At 45.9% G+C, this 27,201-nt stretch overlaps 1 protein-coding gene across 1 annotated transcript in view; it reads left to right on the top strand.

The window, feature by feature from the left end:
- The window catches only part of LOC142590434 (uncharacterized), a 393,201-nt gene that overhangs the window by 160,988 nt on the left and 205,012 nt on the right, over positions 1-27,201 (top strand). Inside the window, exon 6 of the mRNA XM_075702535.1 lies at positions 5,606-5,812. Within this exon, the coding sequence (XP_075558650.1) occupies positions 5,606-5,812 (207 nt within the window). The remainder of the gene's footprint in view (positions 1-5,605; positions 5,813-27,201) is intronic.

Genomic DNA, 27,201 nt, shown 5'->3' with positions numbered 1-27,201 from the left:
GCCAGCGTGGCCGTGATTGGCAGATACATTGTGCGTGCGGCGAGTGAGCACATTCCCTGTGCAGGCCGTATAGCGTTCCTACGGCGAGCAAAAAGCAGCACTCCTAAGCACGGGCCCATCGCTCATCGAGACTGTGGTGGCCTGTTTTATCGATCTCGGGAACTGCTGAATCTGCTCATAGGTCTTCGGAGATTCGTGGAATGTGTGCTTCCTCATTGGAGGCCCGTCGCGAAGCCCTTGAACTTTACGCACAGAGGATTGTGCAAGAGCCCATGAGCCTACCAGTGATGAGCTTTTGAAACACCGACACTGACCACCGCAAAGAGCTGCTGCTGCTTCTAAGTTCCAGGAAGTTTATCAGGCCACTTTTTTAAAATTTTGCTCAAGGAGTGGTTGACAGGAATGCTGCCGCCAAACTGCTTGAAAGGTAACCCCGTGTCAGGAAAATTTCTCAAGTTATAGTAGAAATTTCTGCAAGGAAATGATTGTCGCGATCTTGTCGTGCATCCCTGAAGCATAATTTATGAGTAATGGAAACAAAGCCTCCCGACTGTTGAAATACCTCTTCTCTACCTTTGCCTCCTCCTTTCCCTACTTTCCTCTTTCCTCCACAGTTGGTATATCGATGAAGTGCAGTACTTCAAACAGCTGAAGCAAAGTGCTTTGATCATGTTCTGCAGCAAAGGTGAAGTGGACGAGTCGATAAACAGCGCCGAGCTGGATGCCTGCGGGATGTAGTCATTGGACAGTGGTGTGGAGACTTTTGATGAATCGTGATCGTCATTGTCGAAGAGTAACGAGCCGGGATGCTTGAGCATCATGTCAGCATTCCTCTCATGACTGACTTCATTGTGGCTAAAGACGAGTATGTCATCCATGAGCTTGATGACTCCTGTTAGTCCGATCAAGATTTCGTACTTGCACTTTAAGCAGTATTTTGGTGTTGATGTTATGCCGATCGAATGGGCGACTTGTGAAGCGCAAGATGCCCAGTTGGCAACATGAATGTCGTCAGCTCTAGGCATGGCGGGGAGAGAGGGATTTTGGTGGGAGCCTGAATATGTATTGTCTCCAAACAACTGTTGCCTCACCTAGCTGTCAACACGCCCTTTTCTTTCCCTGCGCCAGTACATACTTCAGTGTGTTCCATTTACATAACAAAATTTCTTCGTTCTTGAATCAAATGTCTTGTTTGGTTCTTTTTCAAGTTTTCTGTGTTAATTCATAGCAGTGCCTTAACACAAAATAACGTAACAGTACTGAGAGCGTCTTCGACGCGTCGAAGCTGCCTGTTGACTTCGTGTCCCATTCATGTTCAGTCAGAAAGAAAGGTATTGTGTGTAAGATTCAAAAAATATACTTGCTAAGGTGTGCCTCACAGTCTTCTTGGCAATGGTGAACTTAAGGAGGCTGGCAGCCCTGAGCTGCGGTCACCGTGGTTGCAGCAACCACTGCTTCAGACCGGCTCAGCAATGCTAAAGCTGATTGAAAAAAAAAAGGAATCAGCAGGAATTTATAACATACCTTTCTTCACCATTCATTTTTTTAACACTAACTATTCCTGACAAAATTCTAACTTTTTGAAAAGCTGCCAAATTAATGTAATGCTCAAAACTTCAAAACTCATTGCACGACATTGTCGAAAGATGGCCGAATGCTTATAAAAATGCTAGAAACGAGTTGCGTCAATGGAAACCATAAAGGTTCTGTTATGTCGTAATACTCACAAAAATTAAAGTAAGCATGTCATATCATTCACATTAGAATATTTCTAATAGCTTCAAAGAAACATTTTGTGACGGAGCAGGCGTGTGCCCTACGTGGCGCCTCCAGTGCATGTTACAAGCATACAAGCAACCGCCTGCACAACGTGTAGCCAGATGCACCGCTGCACCGACACAGTGTTGCCAACAGCATCACTCCGTCTCCACTAGTACAGTTGGGAGCACGACTACGGGGCGATCTGCTCGCATTTTGTGTTGGCAAACCTCTAATGGCAAAACAAGCGACGTCCAAGGCATAATTTTGTTTAGAGGAGGCAGTGGTCAGTGCTACACAGATACCGAGGCTGACACAAGTGGATCACAGAGCATGACCACATGCTGGAACAGGCCAGAAAATTATGTAGTTTCATTGTGTTTACTTGCAACTGAACGATGTGGGAATAAGCAGACAAAACAGAAATACAGTCGAACCTACTTATAACAATATTGATTCAAGTGCCACGAAAAATCCATTGTTATAATTGGGTTACACGAAAAAAATGGGGAATGGCGTAGCGGTTCCGAGAAAAATATAATGGCGCGAAGGTCAGTTCTCCTCCCCGCCACCTTCCTCCATCTGCCTTCTGATTGTGTTGACTCGATCAACTGTTTAACTCTGCTTCCTGTGCGCTTCCATCGCATGTTGTTAAGAAGCCGCGACTGTTGGCGTTCAAGAACGGCACTGGTATAACAACTGCAAAGAAGAGTCAAGAGCGGCAAATGACATACGAGTTCCACGGAGGCATCCTTTTGGTGGCCCCAAGAGGCGCCTTTTAAGATATGCGGGAAGGCTGCTATGGCAAAATCTCAGCTTGAGAAATCCAGAAGAACTGCTGGAGCCAGATCGCCACAAGCATCTCGCCACATACCTCCCCACTGGCTTGCTTGAAGAAACCGCATGTCCGTCAGCCTTGCTCACTTTATGCGAAGTTTGCCGACACCCTTCTGCAAGGCATTTAGGTGCCCCATGTAGGGAAGCGGAAGGTCCCTCGCAAAAACAAGCTCATGAGGGACTGAATCATATGCAGGACCTCCCGCGGGGACAATGTTCACGCAGCCTGCCCTACTCCGTCATCGCTGCCGTTGGTATCTGATGAAAGCGTGTTTGCGACGATCGCCTCATCGGTTAGAAGCACTTTGTTTCCAAATTTGTAGCAGTGCGCGTTCTTTTCACCGGCAATGTCATGCATTGCGGATGATCAGTGGGCTGATCAGCCATCTTCTGCTTCAGTCGCATGTCAAACTAGGCTGAGAAACAATGTGGCCAGGAATGACTTCGATGCAACGAACAAAGACAAGCATGAGCGACTTAATCCGTTAGCAGAATTGCGCTGAATGAGGGCCAGAGATTAAAGGACCAACTGTGAGGGCCGAGCAAGCAATCTAGGAGCAGCGCCGGCAGCATTGTCAGTGCAGTTGGAGCAGTCCAGTCATGTTTCGGAGGGTGGCGCAGTGCAGATCTATGGGCGCAGTCCGTTCGTGTTCGGAGGGGTGGGAATGTGACGGAAGAAATGTGTGTGACACTGGTGTGCATCTCTCATGGAGAGAAGCACTGGGCGGCTTACATTTCATCTTTCCTTCTTTCTTTTCAAAGATTTCGCATTACATTACCTATTGGTATGGACGCCCAGCAGCCATACTTCTTCGTTATAAATGATAATGCGTCATGAGGACACTGAAGTAAGCAGGTTATTTCCGCATAGAAAACTTACAAAAGTTTATGGTGCAGCTGCTTTTCGTTGTTATGACCGATATATTGTTGAAACCGGTATAGTTATAAAAAGGGTTTGACTGTACATCTCTCTTGCTGTGGTGCAAAGTAAAACAAACAGCAGACATTCGGTCTGCATGTTATATTATTTCTCTAAACTTTAATTCGTCTCTTGAGACAACAGATTACACATATAACACATGTTGCCTTGAATAATTCTTGAAGGGTCACATGTCACTATGAGCAACATCACAGCATACACATGTACGTAGGCGCTTTTGTTGATATAAGTCATCCCCTCATCTTGGAGCGCAGGCCCGTGAGGAAAAAAGCAAACAGTGTTTTGTTCGAAATTTTAGCTGTTTCCGCAGTGTGAAGTGATGTAATTTTAGCATCCTTGATTATGAGCCCGCATTGTATGCACTGTACTTGTCAGCTTAAAATGGCCAGACCTTGAGGGGGCCTTTAATGCGAAAGTGGGGGGAAATTGTGTGGGGGAACAGGTGACTGGCAACTATGTCATGAACTCTAGAATTAGAAGATGAGAGATGTGGCAGACTTCATGGAAATAAATTGCCTCTGAGTTATGAATACCTTCTTCTGGAAGCGGAATAACAGGAAGTGGGCCTGGGAAAGTCGTAATGTGGAAACAAGAAATGAAATAGATTTTATACTTTGTGCCGACCCTAGCATAGTGCAAGTTGTAGAAATATGAGGTCGGGTAAATAGTAGTGATCATAGGTTAGAGAGGTCTAGGATTGTTCTCAATTTGAAAAGAGAAAGAACAAATTAGTTGGGAGGGAGCAGGCCAGCCAACCTAGACACAGTCGGGGTAAAAGTAGATGACAAGACAGGGGTAATTGGAGATCACTGGGAGATGCCGCTCATTGAACAGTGGTACATACCGAGTACCACATACCCAGTGACTCTACTTAGCATCCAAGAAGGTTGTTGAATAGAAGCACATGCCCATTCTTAGATGCTGAGCGACCGAAGTTGGGCCGGCAGTTAGTTTTGAACCCAGTTCCCAGGGACAGCACAGCGACCAAATGCTCTGCCCATTTGATCATATTCTACACACAAACACAAGTTGGCAGGAAAGAGGTTATGTGCCGTCATACATACATACGTACAGACCTACCGCTAAATGGGTAAAGTTCTTAAAGAAGGCTGTTGCATTGAAAATGAACTTTGGACCAGCAATGTAATGTGTAGCGCAGGTAACCGACGGCCTATCAGGGTTACTGAATTGTTATCAATCGAACTGACATGCAATCCTGGGCAGCAGACAGGTAGTGTGAGGACATAGAAAATTTGCAAGCACGGAATGGTATTTTCACGTAGTAGTGACGGTGAGGAAAGCAGCAATACTAAAAATAAGGAAACTAGCGTTTTATTGGGTCAACTTCTACCCTGAAAAAACATGTTATACTCAGAGAACAGCGACAGTGGCAAACACAGTCCGCGATCGGTGAAAATCTGAGCAGCGGGTGAAGCACGTCGGCTTTTATTGATCAGTCGTTTAATGTTCCAGAGTAGCCGCTGGGACCCGCGTGCCTTGCACAAAGTTCTACACCATTTGTGTCGTGCATACATGCACTCAGCTTACGCAAGATTCGGCGACAACAGACAGCAGATAGAAGCATCGATAACATTTTGAAAACTTCCGATACATGTAGACGCGTCCTGCGCTGAGCGATAACACTTTGTATACAGTAAAAGCGCTCACCCGTAAAAGATAAACGAGGTCATGTGTCAGTACCATCTGGCACAAGACATGGGGTGACAGGAGATCCTACAGTTGACATTAAATAGGCTGATTGCAATGAGCTTCGGATGGTGCATTAACTTCTAATTAGTGTGACTACACCAATAACTTTAAAATGCATGAGACGAAAAATTGTCTCAAATATGTTCCGCTGTCATAAGCCTTTCACAAAAGGAGGTTGCCCTGCTTTCGAGTATCCAATGTGGATTGTCCTTTGTAGCCCTTTAGGAATACTGAACCGGAAGGGTTATTTTGTTTTCCTCGGCTATGCATTGTGAAGTGCTCGTGTATTTATTCTATTGTATTTACCTCTTGTTCTTGATGCTGTGACGTGACTGCAATCGCCTCACTTATTTTCTGCAGGCCTCACAGATGCGATGAGCCTAGCTGAAAGCATCACTGCCAAAATGGCATGCCATGCCCCTTCAAAGATCGGTGGTCAGGTCGAGGTTGGCATGCAGTGCAGCTTGTCTCTCGCTGACAAGTCTGTTGGGTGTTCGTTGAAACCAGGGAGCGAGTCTAGGAGCATGCAGACTATGGAGGCTGTGGAGCAGTTAAGCTCCACCTCAGGTGGGCAAGGGCCAACACTTTTCTTACATTTGCCTGCTTATACGAATGTGGTAAATGACCAAGTCTGCCTAGCTTGGCACGACTTGCTCAAGTGTGTGTGATGTTCTGTCGCTGAGGATAAATTAGCAGTTTTTTTATTGTTGCCTGCATAGTGATTGAGGCAAAAGGCAAAAATACTGCCCTACTGAGCACATTGAAGTACCTTAGATGGCAGAGCTTAATCCAGAGCCCTCTTGTCCTGGTGTTGTGGCCCTTACATTGGTCCACGAAAATGTTACACCCATTGAGTCTTTTAGTTATGTATAGATCGGTGTATGAGTGTAAGAACATGAATATAGATCAATGGAGAATGTAAGTTGACCTCTGGATTTGATGTGAATAAAATTCAAACATAATGCAGTCAACTATAAAACATACCTTGTTTTATCAATATGCTCATTCATTGAGCGAGCTGAACATGGCACAGGAACTGTAAGGATTCTTGTCCTGGGACAGGTTTTGGTGACGACATCCCAGAGCACATCATCGGCGATGACTAAGCGGGACTACGCATGCGCAACACTGCCCTCAGGCAATGAGCAGCATGCACTGGGTTCCTGAGGTGCACGCCAGCAACCGCTTCAGGCGACGTGCACGCGTCTTGAGGTGAATGCTGGTTTTGGTCCTCTCTCGTCGATAGCAGCTTCGGGTTGTTTTTTTTTGTTTACAGACTGCAGTGACCGACGGGACCTCTTTTGTACCAACAGTTGCTCCCAGCGGATACTTATTCTTTCTCAGAACTCTTGTTACAATATGCTATCCACCTTTGCTGATGCGAAAAGTGAAGCGTTTTCCCTTTGATAAATGAGGCACTAATGAGCAATTGAAATGCCTTTGCAATGAATTGAATCTGCTGTCATCAGGAGAACTCGTGCACGGTGCCCACTATAGAATTCCATCACAGTGTCTTCAATTTCACTGTCAACAGGGTAGCCGTTGCACAACAAAGCTTCCAGTGAAAATCGACAGTTGCTCTCTATTTTCTATTCATGTGACCCATACGGCACACTGCCACAATCTTGCTTTGTGCTTCCACCCATTTTATCACATTGTTTTCAAATGCACTTACAAAGCCCTGACATGTTGTTTTTGCACAACTCGTGTTTGGACAAAGTTTGCAAATTTGGCATGTTTGCCACAATAATGACAAAAACTATGATCCTTTCTCCACATTGACAACTGCAAACAAGAAAAATTTATTTTGTTTCACAGTAGACTACATGACAGACACAGGAAGATCGTGCTAGTTATTTTGCGACAACTGAGCAAAACCCAACCTGTCCTTGGTAATTCAGGTGCGTGCAGTTGCAGCGTAAGATTAGCAGAATGGTTTACAGCATGTTTAATAACAGAAAGTCGAATTCGAATATGTTTTTTTTCACAGCATAATAATGATACAATCGCCGACTGATTTTCTTGGACACCCTATTTTCTGGGCCGGCTGGAATATTTTAACTCTGCAATATTACTGCTAATTTGCTCCATATAGTTATGTATAATAATAACGAAAATTTTGAATGTTTCGAAGTGTTCTCGTTTAATTTTTCTGAATTTTTCTCACAATCGCAAGTTTGGCACTACCGAAAATGCAAAAAACATCGCTGTCATTTTGTTTTTCTGCAGCCTCAAAGCAGCGTTGCACACATCTCGCATGCCAATTCAGAGCTACCATTTCAGGTACAGCCTCAGTAGGCACCGCTTGATGCACTCTCCCACGTGCCTTTGTGCACTCATTGCTGTCGGCACTCGTCAGTCGCATATGGCCAGTGGTACTCTTTGTATCGCCACTCATGTACATTGTGGTTTTCTTCAGCTGCATATTGTGATGCTAGGCTTAGCCACTTGAACAACCGATTGTCTTCCGTGGTTTGATCGCCAGTTGTTAACAATGGTGCCGACACTGGCTTCGTCATCTGCCGCCTACCGACAAAGGCTTTGAAGTGAGGAAATCATAGCATAGTGACGATGGAAAAGAAGGCCACCATTATCAGGAAAGTGCAAAGGGGCTTGTTGCAATCACACGTCGCAAAAGAATTAGAACTCTCGAAGCAGTCAATATCAGTCTACATAAATAACAAGGTAAAGATTTTGGAAGCCACTGAGAAATCTTCCCGATCTCAACAGAAGAATGTCAGCCACAGTGCCCACCCAAAACTTGAAGCTATTCTAATGTGAATGAAAGCCATGATCGCCATACAAGTGCTGGTGTCCGGTGATGTTTTAAATCAAAAGGCAGAAGCCTTAGCGCTTCGTATGAACATTGAGGATTTTCAACTTAGTGATGGCTGGGTCCAAAATGTTAAGGGGCCCCTCACCAGATGTGGCCATTTTGTGCCGACAAGCACCGTGTATACAATGCATGCTAGCGATCGTGTCTGCTAAGTAATACATCGCCATGTGCCATGGAAAGAGCTGAAATTTCAAACCAAATGCCGTTTGCTCTTCTTCTTGCGAGCTTTGTGCTCCCAGCTGGAGAGTTGACATATTTCTCACAAGTGCGCCTACGTACATTGCATTGCTGTAACGTCAAGCATAGTGACACATGACTCTGTCTGGTCTATGGCGAATTCGTCAGAGAAAGGCGCTCAAGAAAATGACAGGCCAGTGAGAGTTAGTGTGGACACTCAAGCAGGGTGACTCCGTAGTCGCACCTGGGGTACTCAACTGCACTCCCGACGAAAAGCAGCCAGCGAGCGGGAACAGAACATTGGGGGTGCTAGTAGGCACCTGTTTCATGCGCGTCTCAAAGAGTTGAGCAAACCCAAAACTGGCGCGGCTAGGACTAGGGTACACCTCAAGGCGGTCGACGTGAGGAAAGGGCTTTCCAATGAAGGGATTGATCCCGGTGGCCAAAAGCAGAGGGTACGTACCTCATGCTGAAGGTGTCATCTGCGTTGAAGGAAATCAAGTGCGTGGCCAGAGGATCAAGCAGGAACGAGGGCTGAAAAGGGGTCTGCAGTGCTGACATGCTGAAACCAAGTTGATAGGCAGTTATATGGAGGTGGGTTTGCACAAGGCTCACCCACCGAGCGATGGTCAGGGAAGGGCACGGCACTCCTCCACTCTGCAACGCGCAAAAGCACTTGGGCAAGGTTCATCGAGTCTGACATGGCGCAGAGAAGGTTCCAGAATCAGATCGCCAACAAGCATAGGTTTATTCAACCAAGACACAGCACAGTGTGACAGTCACGGCACTTATGGGAAAAGGCTCACCGCAAGACCGATCCACTATGCATGCCCTCTGCGCTAGGGCTAACTGCGAAGCGGCCCACGAAGTGCGAAAACGAAAGAATTGCAGGAGCAAAGGTCCTTGTAACCACCTAGGTGCAGGCCTGTGAGCATCTGCCGCGGCAATGAAGTGCTCAGCGAAAGAGAGCTCGGGTGGAGAGGATCCCGGGGCCCACCACTCGGGAGGCGAATTGGGGCGCATCTTGGTGACACTGGCTCACGTGGTGATTCGACCCTGGGAGGGATAAGCACAGTTTGTGCAAGAAATTAGCTTCGGCACGCTAGTTGTGTCAGCCATGTTGTCGTTATGGTGGCATTTCCCGGAGATCAAGCTAAACACAGCGCAGGAGTTGGGGGACAAGGCACAGGAAGGCACCTCAATGCCCACACCATGCAACGTCCGGGGAACAGATGTCAGTGACCAGCCGAATGCTACAACCCAAGTTAGCCCATGATTCATACACACCTGCGCACTTGCCTTACATTGTGCGAAGGGTGTGGCAGATTCAGAGCCTGTCCAGTGGCCATCATGCTACCACCCTTGATCCTCCCACCACCGCCACCGCAGTGAGGAGAGCGAACAACACTGGCGAAGCAGTGTTCGGAACCACAAGCATGTGTGCAACATATCGACGACAGAGTCAAGGCCGCCTAAGACCATTCACAACCACAAAAAGGACACAAGCTGCTACAAACGCCGTCGCACGAATGACTACGTTATCACTGAAAAAGACCGCTGCTAGCAGCCACCCCAGTTTTGAACAGACCCGCGTGAGCCAAAAGGCTCACCTTCATCGACGAGCAGAGATATTTTCCGTGAACTACACCACAGAGTCCGCTACCGCCGCAGGCACCCAATGACTCAACATTACACGACTTAAGTTCCATCGAAAGTGCTGCGACACAGTCATGATGTACAGCAGATCGTCATGCTTGTGTATCAGCGAACGCCTTCCTGGCGCCTAAGTCAACAACAAGAACGACATGGACGAACTGCTATTGATGAACTCATCCAAAAAGAAAAAAAACCCCTCTGTGGCTGCTTGGAGATTGTCAGGTGATTCCTGGGTTTCCCTTCAAGCCTGGTGGGATACAAGTAGCAACCGTAGTCGCTGCTGCAGCGAGCGTGTTAGCCTGCTGCAGACTCAGAAAGTGACAAAGTGAGCAGGTACAACTTGCTCCGATTCGGCTGCTGGCAGTTGAAGAACTCCGTAAGGACAATGTGCTTAAAGGAGTCACCAAGAAAACCTGAACAATGCCAATGACTTCCTCAGCCACAGCTAACTGAAGAACATCATATAGAAGGAGCATTGTCATAATCGACCGACTGGTCGATTTCCTCGCATGTAGCAGCGTGTTGTGAACAGAAGAAAGGTGACAGAACCATGCGTACAGGTCAGGCAGTACGAGGTTCCATTTATTGCTTCTAAAACATTGGTGATAATTACTGTGCGGTATTTTAAAAATTTAGATACTGTTCGTTTCGCCCCGCAGGGGCGTCTGCGTAAGCAGGCGTTTGGTGTGTTGCGACACCACGTACCCGAGCACACGAGGGTTGGACCCTCCCGCGTGTAGCCGTGCGCGGCTTAGCCGTGTCCGGGGAAAAGGGGATCCTGGGGGTTGAGCCAATGCCGGGTGTTTGGACCTTTACGGCCCCTTGGCGGCGGCAAGACACCCCTTTGGCCTCGGCTTCACGTAGATGGCACCCCCGGACTGACCCACCCGGGGGAAATCGGTAGTCGCCTCTTCCTGTCTCTTTCTCCCCAAATCTTAGTCTTTATCTCTCACTTCTTTATCTTTCCTGTCTTCTTCTCTCTTCCATTTACCTCCTTTCTCCACGGCGGCAAGGGTTAACCTTGTGTGGATATCCTACCTTGGGTACACCATATTGGGTTATAGTGACGGCGTACGGCTGGCGTCGTGCAGGCTTGTACACAAGCTCTGCCGCGTCCCCTCGTTGGGCTCCGTGGTGGGCGGTCGGCGCTGTTGCCGAACATACACATTTTTCTCATGGCAGCGCAAACCTCTATTCTCTATGATCGGCGTCTGAAAAGATGCCGCACCGAAGCAACGTTCCAGTTCTCTTTTCGGAGCAATGTTCCATCATTTCCTAAGTTCTATGTACTGCACAGCGAAAACAACGTACCAGTGAGAAAGCTCTCTCCATTCCTAGTGGCGAAGTGTCTAAAAGAAAAAATCGGACCTACATACAAAGCTTCAAAAATGTCTAGCGGGGACCTCCTCCTAGAACTCAATGACAAAGACCAAGCGCAAAAGCTCACAGAACTTACCAGTATTGGTAACGCAACAGTGACAATTTCACCGCACAGAACATTAAATACAAGCAGGGGTGTAATATCAGAGGAAGATTTTATTGGCTTAAGCGACGAAGAACTGCTGGAAGGTTTCCAGGAACAAAATGTTACTAAAGTCCAAAGAATTGTCATCCGCAGGAACGACCAAGAAATCCCCACAAAACATGTAATACTCACCTTTGGAACGAGTGTAATGCCTACTTCGCTGGATGCAGGTTATGTAAAGGTAAATGTTAGACCATATATTCCGAACCCCAGACGATGTTTCAAATGCCAAAGGTTTGGACATGCTTCGCATGCATGTCGAGGACGAAATACTTGTGCTAAATGCAGTTCGAACGATCACCAAACTGACAATTGCACCTCTCCTCCACTTTGTGTCAACTGCAAGGGAGATCATCCCGCTTATTCGCGGTCCTGCCCTTGCTGGAAAAAAGAAAAAGAAGTAATTGCTTCAACAGTCAAAGAAAAAATCTCGTTCTATGAAGCTAGAAAGCGGCTGTCGTACCTTCCGCGAAGAAGTTACGCCGATGTGACGCAGATGGGGGCAGCGTCACAGAGGCCTCAGGAGTCCTCCGAGCCCACGCGCAGTGGTCCCGCAGTGACCCCTCCCGCCCCCGTGGTGGAAGCAGCCGACGCTGCTCCATCCTCTTCAAACGCCCTGCAGACACCAGTCCCGCAGGGCCCTAAGATCAAGCGAACCCCAAGGCCCGAGACACGTGTCTCGGCGCCTAACTCTCGATCCTCCAGCGCCTCAGAGAGAGCGATGGAGGTCGACGCAAAAACCCCGGTGTCATTGACACCAAAGGACAAGCGCTCTCTTGAGCGCGGTAAGCGGGACAAAATCCCAATAACAACTCAGATTAAGAAAGCGATAACCTAAAGGTTATCGCTCATTTGTATAAGCCTTTTAAATTCCATGTCACCTAACATCTCACCTCTTATTCATTCCATAGTGCCAATTCTTACCTTTCAATTTCAAAATGGCTTCTATTATCCATTGGAATTGTAGAGGTCTCATACACAATTTAGGTGACATCAAAGACATCATCAACATCTTTTCACCAGTTGCTGTATGTCTTCAGGGAACGAATCTCGGCGCGAAAAATAGTCAAATTCTCAAAGGTTTCACCGTTGTCCGAAGGGACCGCGAATGTTCCACCCGTTTGTCAGGCGGAGTGGCTATAGTCGTGCAGGGCGGCACTTCTAACCGAAACGTCCAATTGAATACATCCTTAGAAGCCGTAGCTGTCACCATTCTATCTTATAAAACCATCACCATTTGTTCACTGTATATTCCACCTCACACCCACTTCACTACTAAACAGTTAGAAAATTTAACAGAACAATTACCGGAACCATTTGTTTTAGTAGGCGATTTTAATGCTCATTGTACTCTTTGGGGCAGTGTCAAAACTGACCAAAGAGGGCAACTCGTTGAAGATTTTATTCTGTCAAACGATATCTGTCTTTTAAACTCAGGTGCGCCAACTTATTTTTCACCGACTTCCCGCACATTTAGTTGTTTAGATTTAGCTTTTTGTTCACCCTCTCTATTCGCTGATTTTAAATGGGAAGCTCTCGACACCTCATATGCTAGCGATCACTTAACCGCTCTCATCAAACTCCTACCATCACCACAAACATTAGTAACAAGACCACGCCGTTGGAAAATACAGCTTGCTGACTGGCAGGTTTTTATGGAAAACGCAAAAGTGGAAAATGTCTTTTCGCCAGGGCTTAGTATTGACGAACTTAATCAAAAAATCACCGAAGTTATAATTTGTGCGGCAGAAAAGGCCATACCCCTGTCATCGGGTATAGTGCACAAAAAGCTAAACCCCTGGTGGACGAAGGAGTGTACCGACGCTAAAAAAGAACAAAATAAGGCCTGGGGAATCCTACGGAGGTACCCCACCTATAGCAACCTGTTAAACTTCAAACGAGCCAAAGCCAAAGCACGTTTCATTCGAAGACATGCTGAAAAATCATCATGGCAAAAGTACATCTCCTCAATTAATAGTACGGTAACATCGAAACGAATGTGGGACCAGGTGAGGAAATTTAGAGGACAGTACTTATCTTACACAATACCGTTACTTACAAGTCCAGGCACACAAACAACAATACAAGAACAGGCAGATATACTTGGAGAACATTTCCGTGATGTATCCAGTTCAGGGAATTATACAAAGGAATTTTTACAATACAAACAGTGTGCTGAAAAACAGAAGCTGTCCACAACTGGTGCATCAAATGAACCATACAATTCCCCCCTCACACAACAAGAAATAAACAGAGTTCTTTCTGCAGGGAAAAACACAGCGCCAGGTCACGACCGCATTCACTACGCCATGCTGGCTCATCTGTCTCAGGCATCTGTAAACGCTCTCCTTAAATTTTTTAACTTAATCTGGGAATCTGGCATAATGCCGGAAGAATGGAAAAAGGCAATAGTAGTTCCATTTCTAAAAGCCGATAAATCCCCCACATCCGCAAGCAGCTACAGACCCATTGCCCTCACGAGCTGTTTGGCAAAATCATATGAAAGCATCATCAACATAAGACTTTCATTTATTTTAGAATCAAGAAACCTTATTGACCCCCATCAGTGTGAATATAAAAAGGGTTGTTCAACCATTGACCATCTTGTCCGTCTAGAACATGAAATTCGATATGCATTTTTACACAAACAGCACCGTCTAGCAGTTTTCTTCGATTTAGAGAAAGCCTACGATACCACATGGAGATATGGAATTTTAAAAGACCTGGCTGACCTCGGCATCCGGGGTAAAATGCTGAACTGCCTAGCTGATTTTATGAGTAATAGAATATTTCAGGTACGTCTGGGCTCAGTACTATCTCATACATTTAAACAGGAAAATGGTGTTCCACAAGGCTGTGTTCTCAGCACGACACTTTCTATAGTAAAAATGAACACAGTTAATAAGATCATACCGTCGTCTCTTATGCACTCCTTATACGTAGACGATCTCCAAGTGGCTTGCCGTGCCTCAAATTTGCTAACCTGTGAGAGGCAGCTCCAGATAACAATTAATAACCTTACACAATGGGCTAACAAAAATGGTTTCCGTTTCTCCACACAGAAAACAGTTACTGTTTTGTTCTCTCAGAAACGAGGGCTACACAGCGATCCAGTCCTAAAATTGAACGAAACCATACTGCCGGTGAAACAAGACCATAAGTTTTTAGGAGTAACCTTTGACACCAAACTTAACTTCCTAACTCACATAAAAGCACTGAAGATTAAAGCAAATAAAGCTCTAAATATCCTTAAAATTCTGTCTCATAAGCACTGGGGTTCCGACCGAACGTGCCTTTTACGTGTCTACCGGTCTCTTGTGCGTAGCCTTTTAGACCACGGCTCCGTGGTTTACGGCTCAGCCAGACAGTCCTACACCCAACGACTTGACCCGGTACATAACCTTGCACTGCGACTGGCAAGTGGTGCCTACCGAACTTCACCTATTCCAAGTTTATACGTCGAGTGTAATGAACCCTCCTTACAGCACCGCAGAGCATTCCTCACTTTTTCCTACGTACTAAGAATTCAGTCATCACCACAACACATATGCTACTACATCCTCACACAATGCAACTCACGCCTACACTATACAAATAAACCGAACATGATCAAACCGCTTGTCCTGCGATATGAGGAATATGTCCGGGATTATGACATTCCTTGCGAAGTCCTCGAGGTTGCCAGAAAGCCACAGCGTTTGCCCCCATGGTACGATTTTGAACCGTTATGTGACTGGACATTGACACATTTAAAGAAGAAAGACACCCCACGCGAACACATTACACAAGAATTCCGTGAACTTCAGGAGAAATATAAAAATAACGTGCAATATTACACCGATGGCTCCAAAACGAAAGAACACGTGGGTGTGGGGGTCATAACGGAAAATTGGGAAAAAAGTATTCGATTGCCACAACACGCCTCTGTTTTCACGGCCGAAGTTTTCGCCATATGGGTTGTTGTGAAAAAAATTATCGCTGATAAACACACAAATGCAGTCATATACACAGATTCTTTAAGCACACTGAAGGCACTACATCTGAAATCTGAGTGTGAACCCCTGATTGGAGACATTTTAAACATGGTGGCTTTTAATGAATACGGGAGGTCAATTCGTTTCTGCTGGGTCCCAAGCCATGTTGGGATACCGGGTAACGAAGCAGCTGATACATATGCATTGATGGCAGCACACGAAGACATTACAAACACAACACTCCCATACAAAGATAGCATCCGCGCAATTAGAAAAGCCTTAACGGCGAAATGGCAACGCGAATGGGACCGTTGTGCTGACAACAAACTACATCTCACGAAACCCATAGTTGGGGAGTGGAAGTCATGCTATCATCAGGAGCGGTTCATCGAAGTAATTTTGTGCCGACTACGCATCGGGCACACACACACATCACACACAATTACCTACTTAGGAAAGAAGACACACCAACATGCGAGAAATGTCAACAGCCACTAACAGTTATGCACATATTACTCACATGTACGCAGAATGAAACGCACAGACGAGCACTCTTGCACAAATTATATGAACAACACATACCGTTACACCCTGCTCTAATTTTAGGCGATGATCCACTAGTCCCATTTTGTGACGTCCGTAAATTTTTAGACGACACTGGATTTTTACATAAAATATAGATTATTAACACAGGCTTTCACTTTATAAACTGTATTTTAGAACACCTCGTGTTTGGCGCAGCATAGCCTTAGCTGCTTTTGCGCCATTAAACCCCATTAAACTAACTAACTGTTCGTTTCGGCTTTTGTTTAAAGGCACATGCTCTGAAAGCATCGGAGTTTCCGTTAGAAAAAGCCAAGTGCAAGACATGACGAGAGAGAAGGCAAAGCGTGCAGTGTGTGGGGGCTCCCTCAAGGTAGAGGAGGCGCTAGGTGAGAACAGGGAGGAAGTCAAGTCAATTGCCAGACATTGTGATGTCGATGCTAGGCTCAAGAAAATCGAGGATTTCCAGCATGAGCTTGTGAAACAGGTCAAAGAGCTCAAAAATTAGCTAACTATGGAGCGCGATGCATGGAAGGCGGTCGAAAAAAGACCTTAAGCAGCCGAAGAAAAGCTGAACAGGGCGGCCATGGTGAACGAGAATGGATGGATAGATGTATACTATGAGCATCCTCTTTGGAACTTGATGGTGGGTGGTGCCACCAAGCTCATTATTGCTTCATGTCCTACCTATGTTAAAAAAAGAAAAGAAAGGAATGGGAAAAACACCCTGATGAATTCCCATAACCAAACTTTCTGAACCACTATTGTGAACTTTGTTTCCTTATGCGTCCGTTGTTTGTAGTTTCCCTACTTCCACCAATCTTCCAATCGCCTCTTACTAATCTCTATTCCTTTTCCCCAGCTCTCTCTCAAGCCAATAGCTTCAAGGAGGCCAATGGTGCCTAAATCGACTGCTGGGCAGATATCTTCATATTCTCATAAAACATGCTCCATCGTTTCCTTAGCTTTGCCACAGCAAGCACATGCTTATTCTTCCTTCTTATATCTCGCTTTATAAGTGCGTATTCTAAGGCATCCTGAGCTCACTTTGAAAAGTAATGAGCTTCCCTTTGAGTTATCATAAATTGTTTCTTTCCTAATTAGTTTTTTTATCTTTAGTAGTGACTCATAGCACGTTTCCTTTCTATTGCCGCCACCCATGAGATTATCTCGTCTCTCTGATTTTCCGCTTGACGCTCTTTGTTGCCACGTTGCTCACCCTACAGGTTGCATACTTGCTGGTAAGCTTCCTAGTTCTTTTCCTCCACTGTGAATCAATGTTTTTCCTGTACATATACCTGAACACTCTCTCAGCCCATTTACTTTCTTCCATATTCCTCAGTCGCTCTTCAGAATGAATTTTACTGTGATCTTCCCCCACATCAAATCTTGTGCAGCCCATATCATCCTGCACAGCTTAATTTATAGGCTTCCTGTTGTGGGGATGCGCTACTCTCGCGCGTCCCCTGATATCTTGTTTTCCGCCATCTCCTGCAATCCTGCTTCGCCGCGTGGCCTGCGTGACGCCCGCGGCGGTCGATGTGGTTGAAGCGCAGTGCGGGAGAGGGCGCGAGTGCTGCGCTGCTAACGCCGCCGACAGGCGGGGTTACTTGGGCGCCGGGAGACAAGGTGCTTCCTCTTTCCCGGCGGATCGGCGAACAGCGTGAACGTCCCGCGCGCGCGCGCCGACCCATGCTTTTGCGAGACTGCCTCGCGTGGCCTGCCTTTGAACGCGCCACCGTTCGCGTGACCGTACGCGCGAATGACCAGGCGTTGGGATCCAGCATGGGGCGAACATATTTTCTCGCTGTCCGGTCGCGGCGAGTCGGTCTTCCTAGATTTGTCGCGCGCCCATCGGCATGTTTTGTGGATAGCAAATCGGCTAGCAGGCGTTGATCTATGAAAGATGGAATAGATACCCTTGTGATTGTTTGCACCACTGTGTTGTCGTTCCTTTGTCCCACGAGCGCGGAAGAGAATCCCACACTGTGAGTGCCCAATTCGAGGCGTCCCGCTGACCTTTGGTTGCCATCGAGTCCTGATTGTACCCCTGATTTCTAGCAAACAACCAAATCTCCAAATGTAAGTCTTCGAACTGTTACACCTTTCCACATACCCCACAGCACCTCGTACCTATTGTATCCCCATCGCGCTTTGTGTTTCATTATGACCGCAATTGTCTTCCCCTGTATTCTTTTTTTTTTCTCTAGTTCCATATATGATATTCTTCTTTTAGCCATATACCAAGGTATGTATATTCTGTTACCCGAGATATATCCTGGCTCTGTATTGTCAGTGTCTGTGCGCTGTTTTCATTGAATGCCATAACACTTGTTTTTTTTACGATAAATTTCAGACCTAGATTCTCGCCATCCTGTCCGCACATATTAGACAGACGTTGCATATCACTTTGCATGTTAGCTAGCCACACAATGTTATCTGCATAAAACAAACCTGGAAGCTTCTTCTCTACTACTGTACCTGCGTGTTTGTATGAGAGATTAAACCCAATATTACTTCCTTCCAGCGTCCTTTCCGTCGTCTCCATACATCATAAACTGCAGTGGGGACAGAGGACACCCCTGCCTCAGACCCTTGTTGATATCAACTTTATCCTCGCTCCTCATCTCTTCCAATTCAACACAAACTGTACCTTCTAGGTAAACTTTTCTCGAAAGCTGTATACAATCATCACGTAAGCCTTCCTCTTCCAGAATATCTCGCAAAATGTTTCTGTCTGTAAAATGTTGCATGTGCTCCTGTAATGTCTAAAAAAGCTGCATATATTGGTTTACTTTCTACTCAGGCCTTACTCAGTCTATTGAAATATTCAATTTCAATAGACTGAGTAAGGCCAAAAAATCATCGTCCAGGTGCCTACCTTTTGTGAAGCCATCCTGATGGTCTCCCAAAATGCCATTATTTTCTGCCCATTGTTGATGTTTTAATTTAATTGCCTGCATTGCTAACCTTTATATTACCGATGTAATGGTCAACGGTCTATATGAGTGAATTCTATCTTTCTGCCCCTTACCACTATAAATTATATTCATTCTACTTTGTCGCCAACTGTCTGGTATTCGTCTATCCTTCGGACGTTTTTCTACTCCTTTCAACAGAGCTTCCTTACTTTTTGGACCTAGTTTATTAATCAGCCTAACGGGAACTTCGTCTAGCCCTGTGGATGTCCGCTTCAGAATTTTCTCTTCGTTTTCCTTGCAGTTGAAATTTGTGAGCACCAGCTGCTTTTCCATCTGGTTCTCTTTCATGCTATTTCTTTCCTCAAGTAAAATCTCGTCATTGCCTTGAAAAGATTCGGTTGTTATATTCTGGATGTAATTTATTGCTGTTTCCTCGTTCAGTTTTACTTCTGTCTTCATCTCGGATATGTTGTATTGTTCCAGACATCCTGCCGAATAAGTTTGTGGTTGTAAAGTTTTCTAAGTGCACCCTTCTTTTTCTCACGTATTTCTGACAACTAATGTTCATTTTCAGCTTTTATCTTTGCTTGAACCAGTACTTGAGCCTTAGAATTTTGCTCCTGGTATATTTCCCATTTTCTGGCTACTTCATCCTGCCTCAACTGTGCTTTTCTTTTATTGCCTGTGCTCTCGGATCGCTTTCTGTTGTTCGACGCTCACATCTCGGATCTCCCTGTTCCACCAGGTTTTCGGTCTCTTTTTTCCTCTCCAACAAACTTGTTGCTTCTCTTTCCGTATTTGTGTCGTTACTACACTTAGAAGCTCACTATATATCCAGTTTTTGCTTGACCATTTGCGCAGTTCTTCCTCGACTCTTGTGACTATATTTGTTATTTGTTCAGCGTTAAAAATTAGGAGTGGCCATTTTCTGCTCCTTGCTCTCTTTCGCAACTACATATCCCAGTTTCAATATTCCCGCAGGGGCATCTGCGTCAGCAGGCGTTTGGTGTGTTGTGACACCACGTATGCGAACACACGAGGGTTGGACCCTCCCGCATGTAGCCGTACACGGTTTAGCCATGCTCAGGGAAAGGGGGATCCTGGAGGTTGAGCCGATGCCGCGTGCTCGGACCTTTATGGACCCCTGGCAGAGCCAACAAACCTCTTTCGCCTCTGCTCCACATAGACAGCACCCCTGGACTGGCCCACCCGTGGTAAATCGGCAGTTGCCTTTTCCTTTCTCTCTCTCCTGAAATCTTCATCTTTCTCTCTCACTTCTTTAACTTTCCTTTCTTCTCACTTCCATTTACTTCCTTTCTCTACGGCGGCAAGGGTTAAGTTTGTGTGGCTATCCTACCTTGGATATTTATATTTGGTTATAGTGACGGCGTACAGCTGGCGACGTGCAGGCTTGAACACAAGCTCTGCCGCTTCCCCTCATTGAGCTCCCTTGTGGGCAGTTAGCACTGTTGCTGAACAAATACATTTTCTTATGGCAAAACGAACTTCTGTGTATGATCGGCGTCTTAAAAGTTGCCGCACCGTTCCAGTTCTTTTTTCAGAGCAACGCCCAATCATTTCCCAAGTACTATGTTGTCCACAGCGAAAACAACATACAGTCGACTCCCGATAATTCGAAGCCGCTTAATTGGAATTTTCGGTTCATTAGAAGTGAAGTGCTGGTCCCGTCAGTTTTGCATGTAATCCTATAGAAGAAATCGCTCGATAATTCGAAGTCCTCATCCAGTAATATTGTTTAATTTGAAGTTAGTTTTCAACCGTCATTCTTTGGTAGAATGTGCAATTTTTCAAGTGTTGCAACAGTTCCGTGCTCCGCGTTGGTGTCGTCACCACCGTAGCCGACCGCAACGCCATCCTTCTTGGAGCAGCACGATTATTCATTGCTATGGCTGCCGTGGCCTCCGCGATCAACTCCGGCGGGAGGCGAAGCGGCTCCCGCCGGAGGCCACGCGCGGCTGCCGCGCGTGGCCGGAGCTGATCGCGGAGTCCACGCGGGTGCCATAGGTGCACGCAGCGCTGCATACTGGCATTGGCGAGATTGTGCGAGATTAGTCTTGCAGCGTGCGCAGCGTATGTCAAGGCGTGTGTTTGTCGAGCGCCTTTGTGCGGGAAGCTCGTAGGCTAGGTTTTTCCACGGGTGATTAGGAATTGACTGTACCTAGTCGCGCAGTTTATAGCCATGGCAAACCGTGGCTCTTATCGCACGCTCGACCTGGCAACGAAAGTCGACGTTTTGAAAGAAGTTGAGAAGCGTGGTGCCGCCAAACAAGACATAGCGCGGAAGTACGGGATCAAGCCGAACATGCTCTCAAACTACATCAAGAACAAGCGCACAATAATGAATGCATTTCAAAACGACAAGTTCAAGACTTCTCGGAAGCGAATGCGCACCGGCGCTTACCCAGAGTTGGAGAAGGCTCTGCTGGTTTGGATTAGGGAGGCCAGGAGCAACAAACCTCCTCTCAGCGGAGACATCGTTGCGATGAAAGCCCGAACGCTTGCAGCAATGTTGGGGATCGATGACTTCGTTTCGTCAGATGGATGGCTGACGTGCTTTTAAAGATCGCCATGACCTGGTTTTCAAGAGCGTGTGTGGTGAAAAGGCGTCCGTTAACCAGGAAACATGCGCCACATGGAAGGACGGAAAGCTGCTTGAATATCTCGCCGAATACAGACCGGAAGACATCGTCAATGCAGATGAGACTGCACTCTTCTATCGGCTTCTACCAGAGAAGACCCTGACATTCAAGGACAACGACTGTGCTGGGGGCAAACACAGCAAGGAGAGAGTGTCGGTGCTGATCGCGGCAAACATGACTGGCACGGAACGGTGTCGGTTACTTGTGATCAGGAAAGCCGCGAAGCCGAGATGTTTTAAAGGCGTGAAGACGCTGCCTGTGGACTACGAGGCGAACAAAAAAGCGTGGATGACGGCCGAAATCTTCAAGAGCTGGATACGCTAATTGGACCGCAAGTTTGCTGCTTCGAACCGCAAGGTGTTGTTCCTTGTCGATCACTGCAGTGCTCACGTGAATGTGCCAGCCTTGAGTGCAATACGCCTCGCATTTTTGCCTGCAAACACAACGGCTGTTTTGCAGCCAATGGACCAAGGCATCATCAAGAATGTTAAAGTCCTGTACAGGCGGCACCTCCTCGAGCGCATGATTTTGGGTATGGATAGCTCCACAAAGTACGAGGTGAGCCTGCTTAGTGCCATCCACATGTTGGCGCGAGCATGCGATCGCGTGAAGCAAGAAACAATCCCAAACTGCTTCAGGGCTTGCGGTTTTGTGGCAGCTTCTTCGGAGGATGCCTCTGAAATTTCAGCGGAGGAAGCGTCAACAAGCGAGCTTGACGGCACTGATTTTGGTCATGCTCTCGGGGACGTCGATTTTGAAGATTACGTCGCCGTAGACAAGGCGGTCGAAACGTGCGGTGCGCTGACGGATAGCGAAATTGTAGAGATTATTCGGTCCCAGGAAGCGACCGAGGAAAGCGACGATGACGTTGAAGGCGAGCCGCAACCTAAGGTTGCCGATGTAGCTGCGGGCCTTGCTCTCGCGGAAGAAGCGTTCCGCCACATCTACAGCCTGCAGAACTTGCTTTCAGGAGCGCGATTCGGCAAGAAGAAGCTAAGCAAGATGACGGACTATTTTTCTTAGAGAAAATACTCGATTTCGCCACAAATAAAGTGCTGTTTTTTGTGTTTTGTGCTTACTTGGAAGTTTGTTTATATCTAAGTTTTTTGCGGTCCCCGTGAACTTCGTATTAACGGTAGTCGAATGTACCAGTAAGAAAGTTCTCCCCGTTCCTAGTGGCCAAGTGTCTAAAAGACGAAATCGGACCCACGTACAATGTCTCAAAAATGTCTAGCAGGGACTTCCTCCTAGAACTAAATGACAAAGATCAAACGCGAACGCTCTCGGCACTTACTAGTATTGGCGACGTGACAGGGACGATTTCACCACACAGAACACTAAATACAAGCAGGAACTGCTGGAAGGAACTGCTGGAAGATTTCCAAGAACAAAATGTTACCAAAGTACAAAAAATTGTCATCCTTAGAAACGACCAAGAAATCTCGACAAAGCATGTTATGCTTACCATTGGAACGATTGTAATGCCTACCTTGCTGGATGCAGGGTACGTAATAGTAAATGTCCGACCATATATCCCGAACCCCAAATGTTTCAAGTGCCAAAGGTTCGGACATGCCTCACATGCATGCAGAGGCCAAACAATCTGTGCTAAATGCAGCTCCAATGATCACCAATCTGACAATTGCACTTGTTCCCCACATTGCATTAACTGCAAAGGAGACCATCCAGCTTACTCAGTCTTGCCCTTGCTAGAAAAAGGAAAAAGAATTGCGCTAACCGTGAAAGAAAAAATCTCGTTCTTTGAAGCCAGAAAGCGACTATCTTACCTTTTGCGACGTGGTTATACCAATGTGATAAAGGTGAGGGCAGCGTCACAGAAGCATCAGAAGTCCTCCGAGCCCATGCACAGTGGTCCCATAGTGACCCCTCCCACCCCCGTTGTGGAACCAACCAGTGCTGCTCCATCATCGTCGAAAGGCCTGCAGACACTAGTTCCTTAGGGCCATAAAATCAACTGAACTCCAATGCCCGAGACACGTGTTTCGGCGCCCAACTCTCGGTCCTCCAGAGAGAGTGATGGAGGTCGACCCAAGATCCCCGGCGTCATCGACGCCGAAGGACAAGCGCTCTCTCGAGCACCTAAACAGGGACAAAGTCCCAATAACCACTCTAAATTAGAAAGCGATAACCTAAAGGTTGTCGTTCGTTTGTGTCGGCCTTCTTTAGATCCATCTTACGTAATATCTTTATCTCCTATTCACTCGGAATGCCATTTCTTACCTTTAAATTTCATAATGTCTTTCATTATGAACTTGAATTGCACAGGTGCCTTACATAACTTAGGTGACATCAAAGACCTGTTATTTAACTTCTCTCCTGTAACCTTATGCTTACAGGAAACAAACCTAGGCAAAAAACAAAAATATTTAAAAAAGTTTCACTGTTGTATGGCGCGACAGTACTCAGGTGAACCGGCTTTCGGGTGGTCTAGCCATTGTTCTGCAGGGCGGTATTGCAGGTAGAGAAGTTCCCATTAACAGTCACATAGAAGCCGTTGCTGTCGCCGTTATAGCTCACAAAACCATCACCATTTGTTCACTGTATATTCCACTCCACACCCATTTTACTACTAAACATTTAGAAAATTTAACAGGTCAATTACTGGAGCCATTTATTTTAGTAGGGGACTTTAATGCTCACTGTACTCTTTGGGTCAGTATCAAAACTGACCAAAAAAGGGTAGCTGCTTGAAGATTTGAGTCTGTCAAATGATGTCTGCTTTTTAAATTCAAGTGCACCGTATTTTTCACCGACTTCCCACACCTTTAGTTGTTTAGATTTAGCTTTTTGCGCACCATCTCTGTTTAATGATGGAAAGCCCTCGACATGTCTTATTGTAGTGATCACTTGCCCGCAGTTGTCAAACTTTTATCATCACCACCAACCTTAGTCACTAGGCCACGTCGGTGGAAATTACAGCTCGCTGAGTGGCCGGTTTCTATGGAGAGCGCAAAACTGGAAGTCTTTTTGCCAGAACTAAGCATTGACAAACTTAACCAAAAGATCACTGAGATGATAATCTCAGTGGCAGAAAAGGCAATACACCAGTCATCTGGTGTTGTGCGCAAAAGACTAAATCTCTGGTGGACAAACGAGTGTACCGAAGCCAAAAAAGAACAAAATAAGGCCTGGAGAATCCTACGGAAGTACCCCACTTATAGCAGCCTTTTAAATTTCAAACAGGCCAAAGCCAAAGCACGATTTATTTGAAGAAAGGCAGAGAAATCATCATGGCAGAAATGGCAGAAATACATATCTTCAATCAATAGTAGAGTCAAATCAAAACGAATGTTGGACCCGGTGAGGAAATTTAAAGGAGAGTACACATCATAAACAGTACCACTACTTACATGTCCAGGCACACAAACAATACTACAGGACCAGGCCAACTTATTAGGCGAACACTTTTACGTCTCCAGCTCAGCAAACTACTCAAATGCATTCTAAAAATATAAAGATTCGGCGGAGAAACAGAGACTGCCCAATACAGGTTCTTCAAATGTAATTTATAATAACGCCCTCACATTTCAAGAATTGAACAGAGTTCTCTTTGCCGGTAAGAAAATGGCAACAGGTTTTGACCACATCCACTACACAATGCTGGCACACCTATCTCAAGCATCAGTAGAAACACTTCTTAAAATTTTCAGCAAAATATGGGAATTTGGAGTAATGCCTACAGATTGAAAAAAAAATGCAGTAGTAGTGCTTTTTTTGAAATGAGGTAAACCCACAATATCTCCAAGCAGCTACACACCCATTGCACTAACAAGTTGTCTAGCTAAACCCTACAAGAGTATCATAAACATAAGACTCACATTCATCCTTGAATCAAGAACCCTAATAGACATGCACCACTGCGAATACAGAAAGGGCTGCTCGACAACTGACCACCTCGTACGACTAGAACATGAAGTACGTAACGGGTTTCTACACAAACAACACTGTCTCGCAGTTTTCTTCGATTTAGAAAAAGTTTATGATACCACGTGGCGGTATGGAATTTTAAGAGACCTGGCTGACTTGGGAGCTCATGGCAGAATGCTAAACTGTGTCTGATTTTATGACAAATAGAAGATTTCAGGTGCGTCTCGGCACAATACTTTCATGCACATTTACATAGGCAGATGGCGTTCCACAGTGTTGCATTCTGAGCGCGACACTCTTCATAGTCAAAATGAACTCTGCTAATAAGATCACCCCATCCTCTTTTATGCACTCAATATATGTCGATGACTTGCGAGTGGCTAGCCGCGCCTCAAATCTACTCGCTTGTGAAAGACAACTACAAATAATGATAAACTCACACAATGGGCTAACAAAAATGGATTCCTTTTTTCAGCAGACAAAACTGTTGCAGTTCTCTTCTCCCAGAAGCGAGGGTTACACTGCAATCCAGTTCTCACATTGGATGGTACAGCGTTGCCAGTCAAGGAAGACCACAATTTTTTAAGCATAACGTTTGACACAAAGCTGAACTTAGGAAGCCCACACTAACACAACTAAAATTCAAGCAAATAAAGCACTAACTATCCTCAAGGTGTTATCGCACAAGCACTGGGGTTCTGACCAAACTTGTCTACTACACACATGGCGGTCCCTTATACGTAGCATCCTCGACTACGGTATTGTGGTTTATGGTGCAGCTAGGCAGTCATACATCAAGCGACTTGATCCAGTTCACAATCTCGGCCTAAGACTGGCAAGCGGTGCCTACAGAACATCGCCTTTCCGAAGTTTGTACCGTATTTACTCCCATAATGGCTGCACTTCCTTAATGATCGCACCCCGAACTTGTTGCAGCGATATGTCGTGTACTAAGTCTAGCTAATGATGATCGCACTTACTTTCTTGTCTTACTTACTTTGTCGAATGCTACACGAACGACTCTTGAAGACTTATCAAGCGGTCTGCACGCACCCAATATTCTTAAGCAGATGCGCCATTTGATTCCTTTCATCACTTTCCGCACTTCTATGGAAGAAAAGGCTACAACCGAACATGCCTGAGCTTTATTATTTGTAGGCATCGTAATGGTTTTGGTCAACAACACCAACATAAAAGGCACCTTTCAATTCTTCTCGTCTGCACTCATGGGCGCGCAACTAATCGCGAGCGGCAACGATAGTGGCCACGTTTGCACTGATACGTTAGAAGTCTACCCTATTCATATGCTGACACTTTAAGCACAGCTAAGATATTCACCCACCCTTAGCAGAAACCTACCTTATTAGGATAGCAGTGAAGACAAATTCTGCAGTTTACGCAGCATGCCCGCCATGGGTTTCTGTCAGCTAAGCGCGCCCATCTCTGTTTCTGTCCGCTCAAAGTGGACATGGCTGTGTTATTGTCACAAACTTGCTGGTATTAACGATATTATCCATTACTGATATGGAAGAAACTGTTTCAATGCGCGTAATGTACTTAAGAGAAGAAAAATAATTGCGTTCGGTGCGTTCGGCTTGCTCCGGCAGCCGCCATTTTTGTTTTGATGTCCCCCACTGACAGCGGCAGCCACCTGCTTGTTGACCCGTTGTTATCCCGCAGCAAATGCGGGATGAAAAAAGAAAATGTTTCTTTTCACGGGACATTTAACCCGCATAATGTTCGCGCCCATGAATTTGCGTCAAAGTTTTTGACAAA

Source organism: Dermacentor variabilis, chromosome 8 (genome assembly GCF_050947875.1).
Source record: "Dermacentor variabilis isolate Ectoservices chromosome 8, ASM5094787v1, whole genome shotgun sequence".
In the NCBI taxonomy this organism is placed as follows: Eukaryota; Metazoa; Arthropoda; class Arachnida; order Ixodida; family Ixodidae; genus Dermacentor; species Dermacentor variabilis.
Note: the sequence above shows the minus strand (reverse complement) of the source record. Positions and strands in the feature narration are given on the sequence as shown.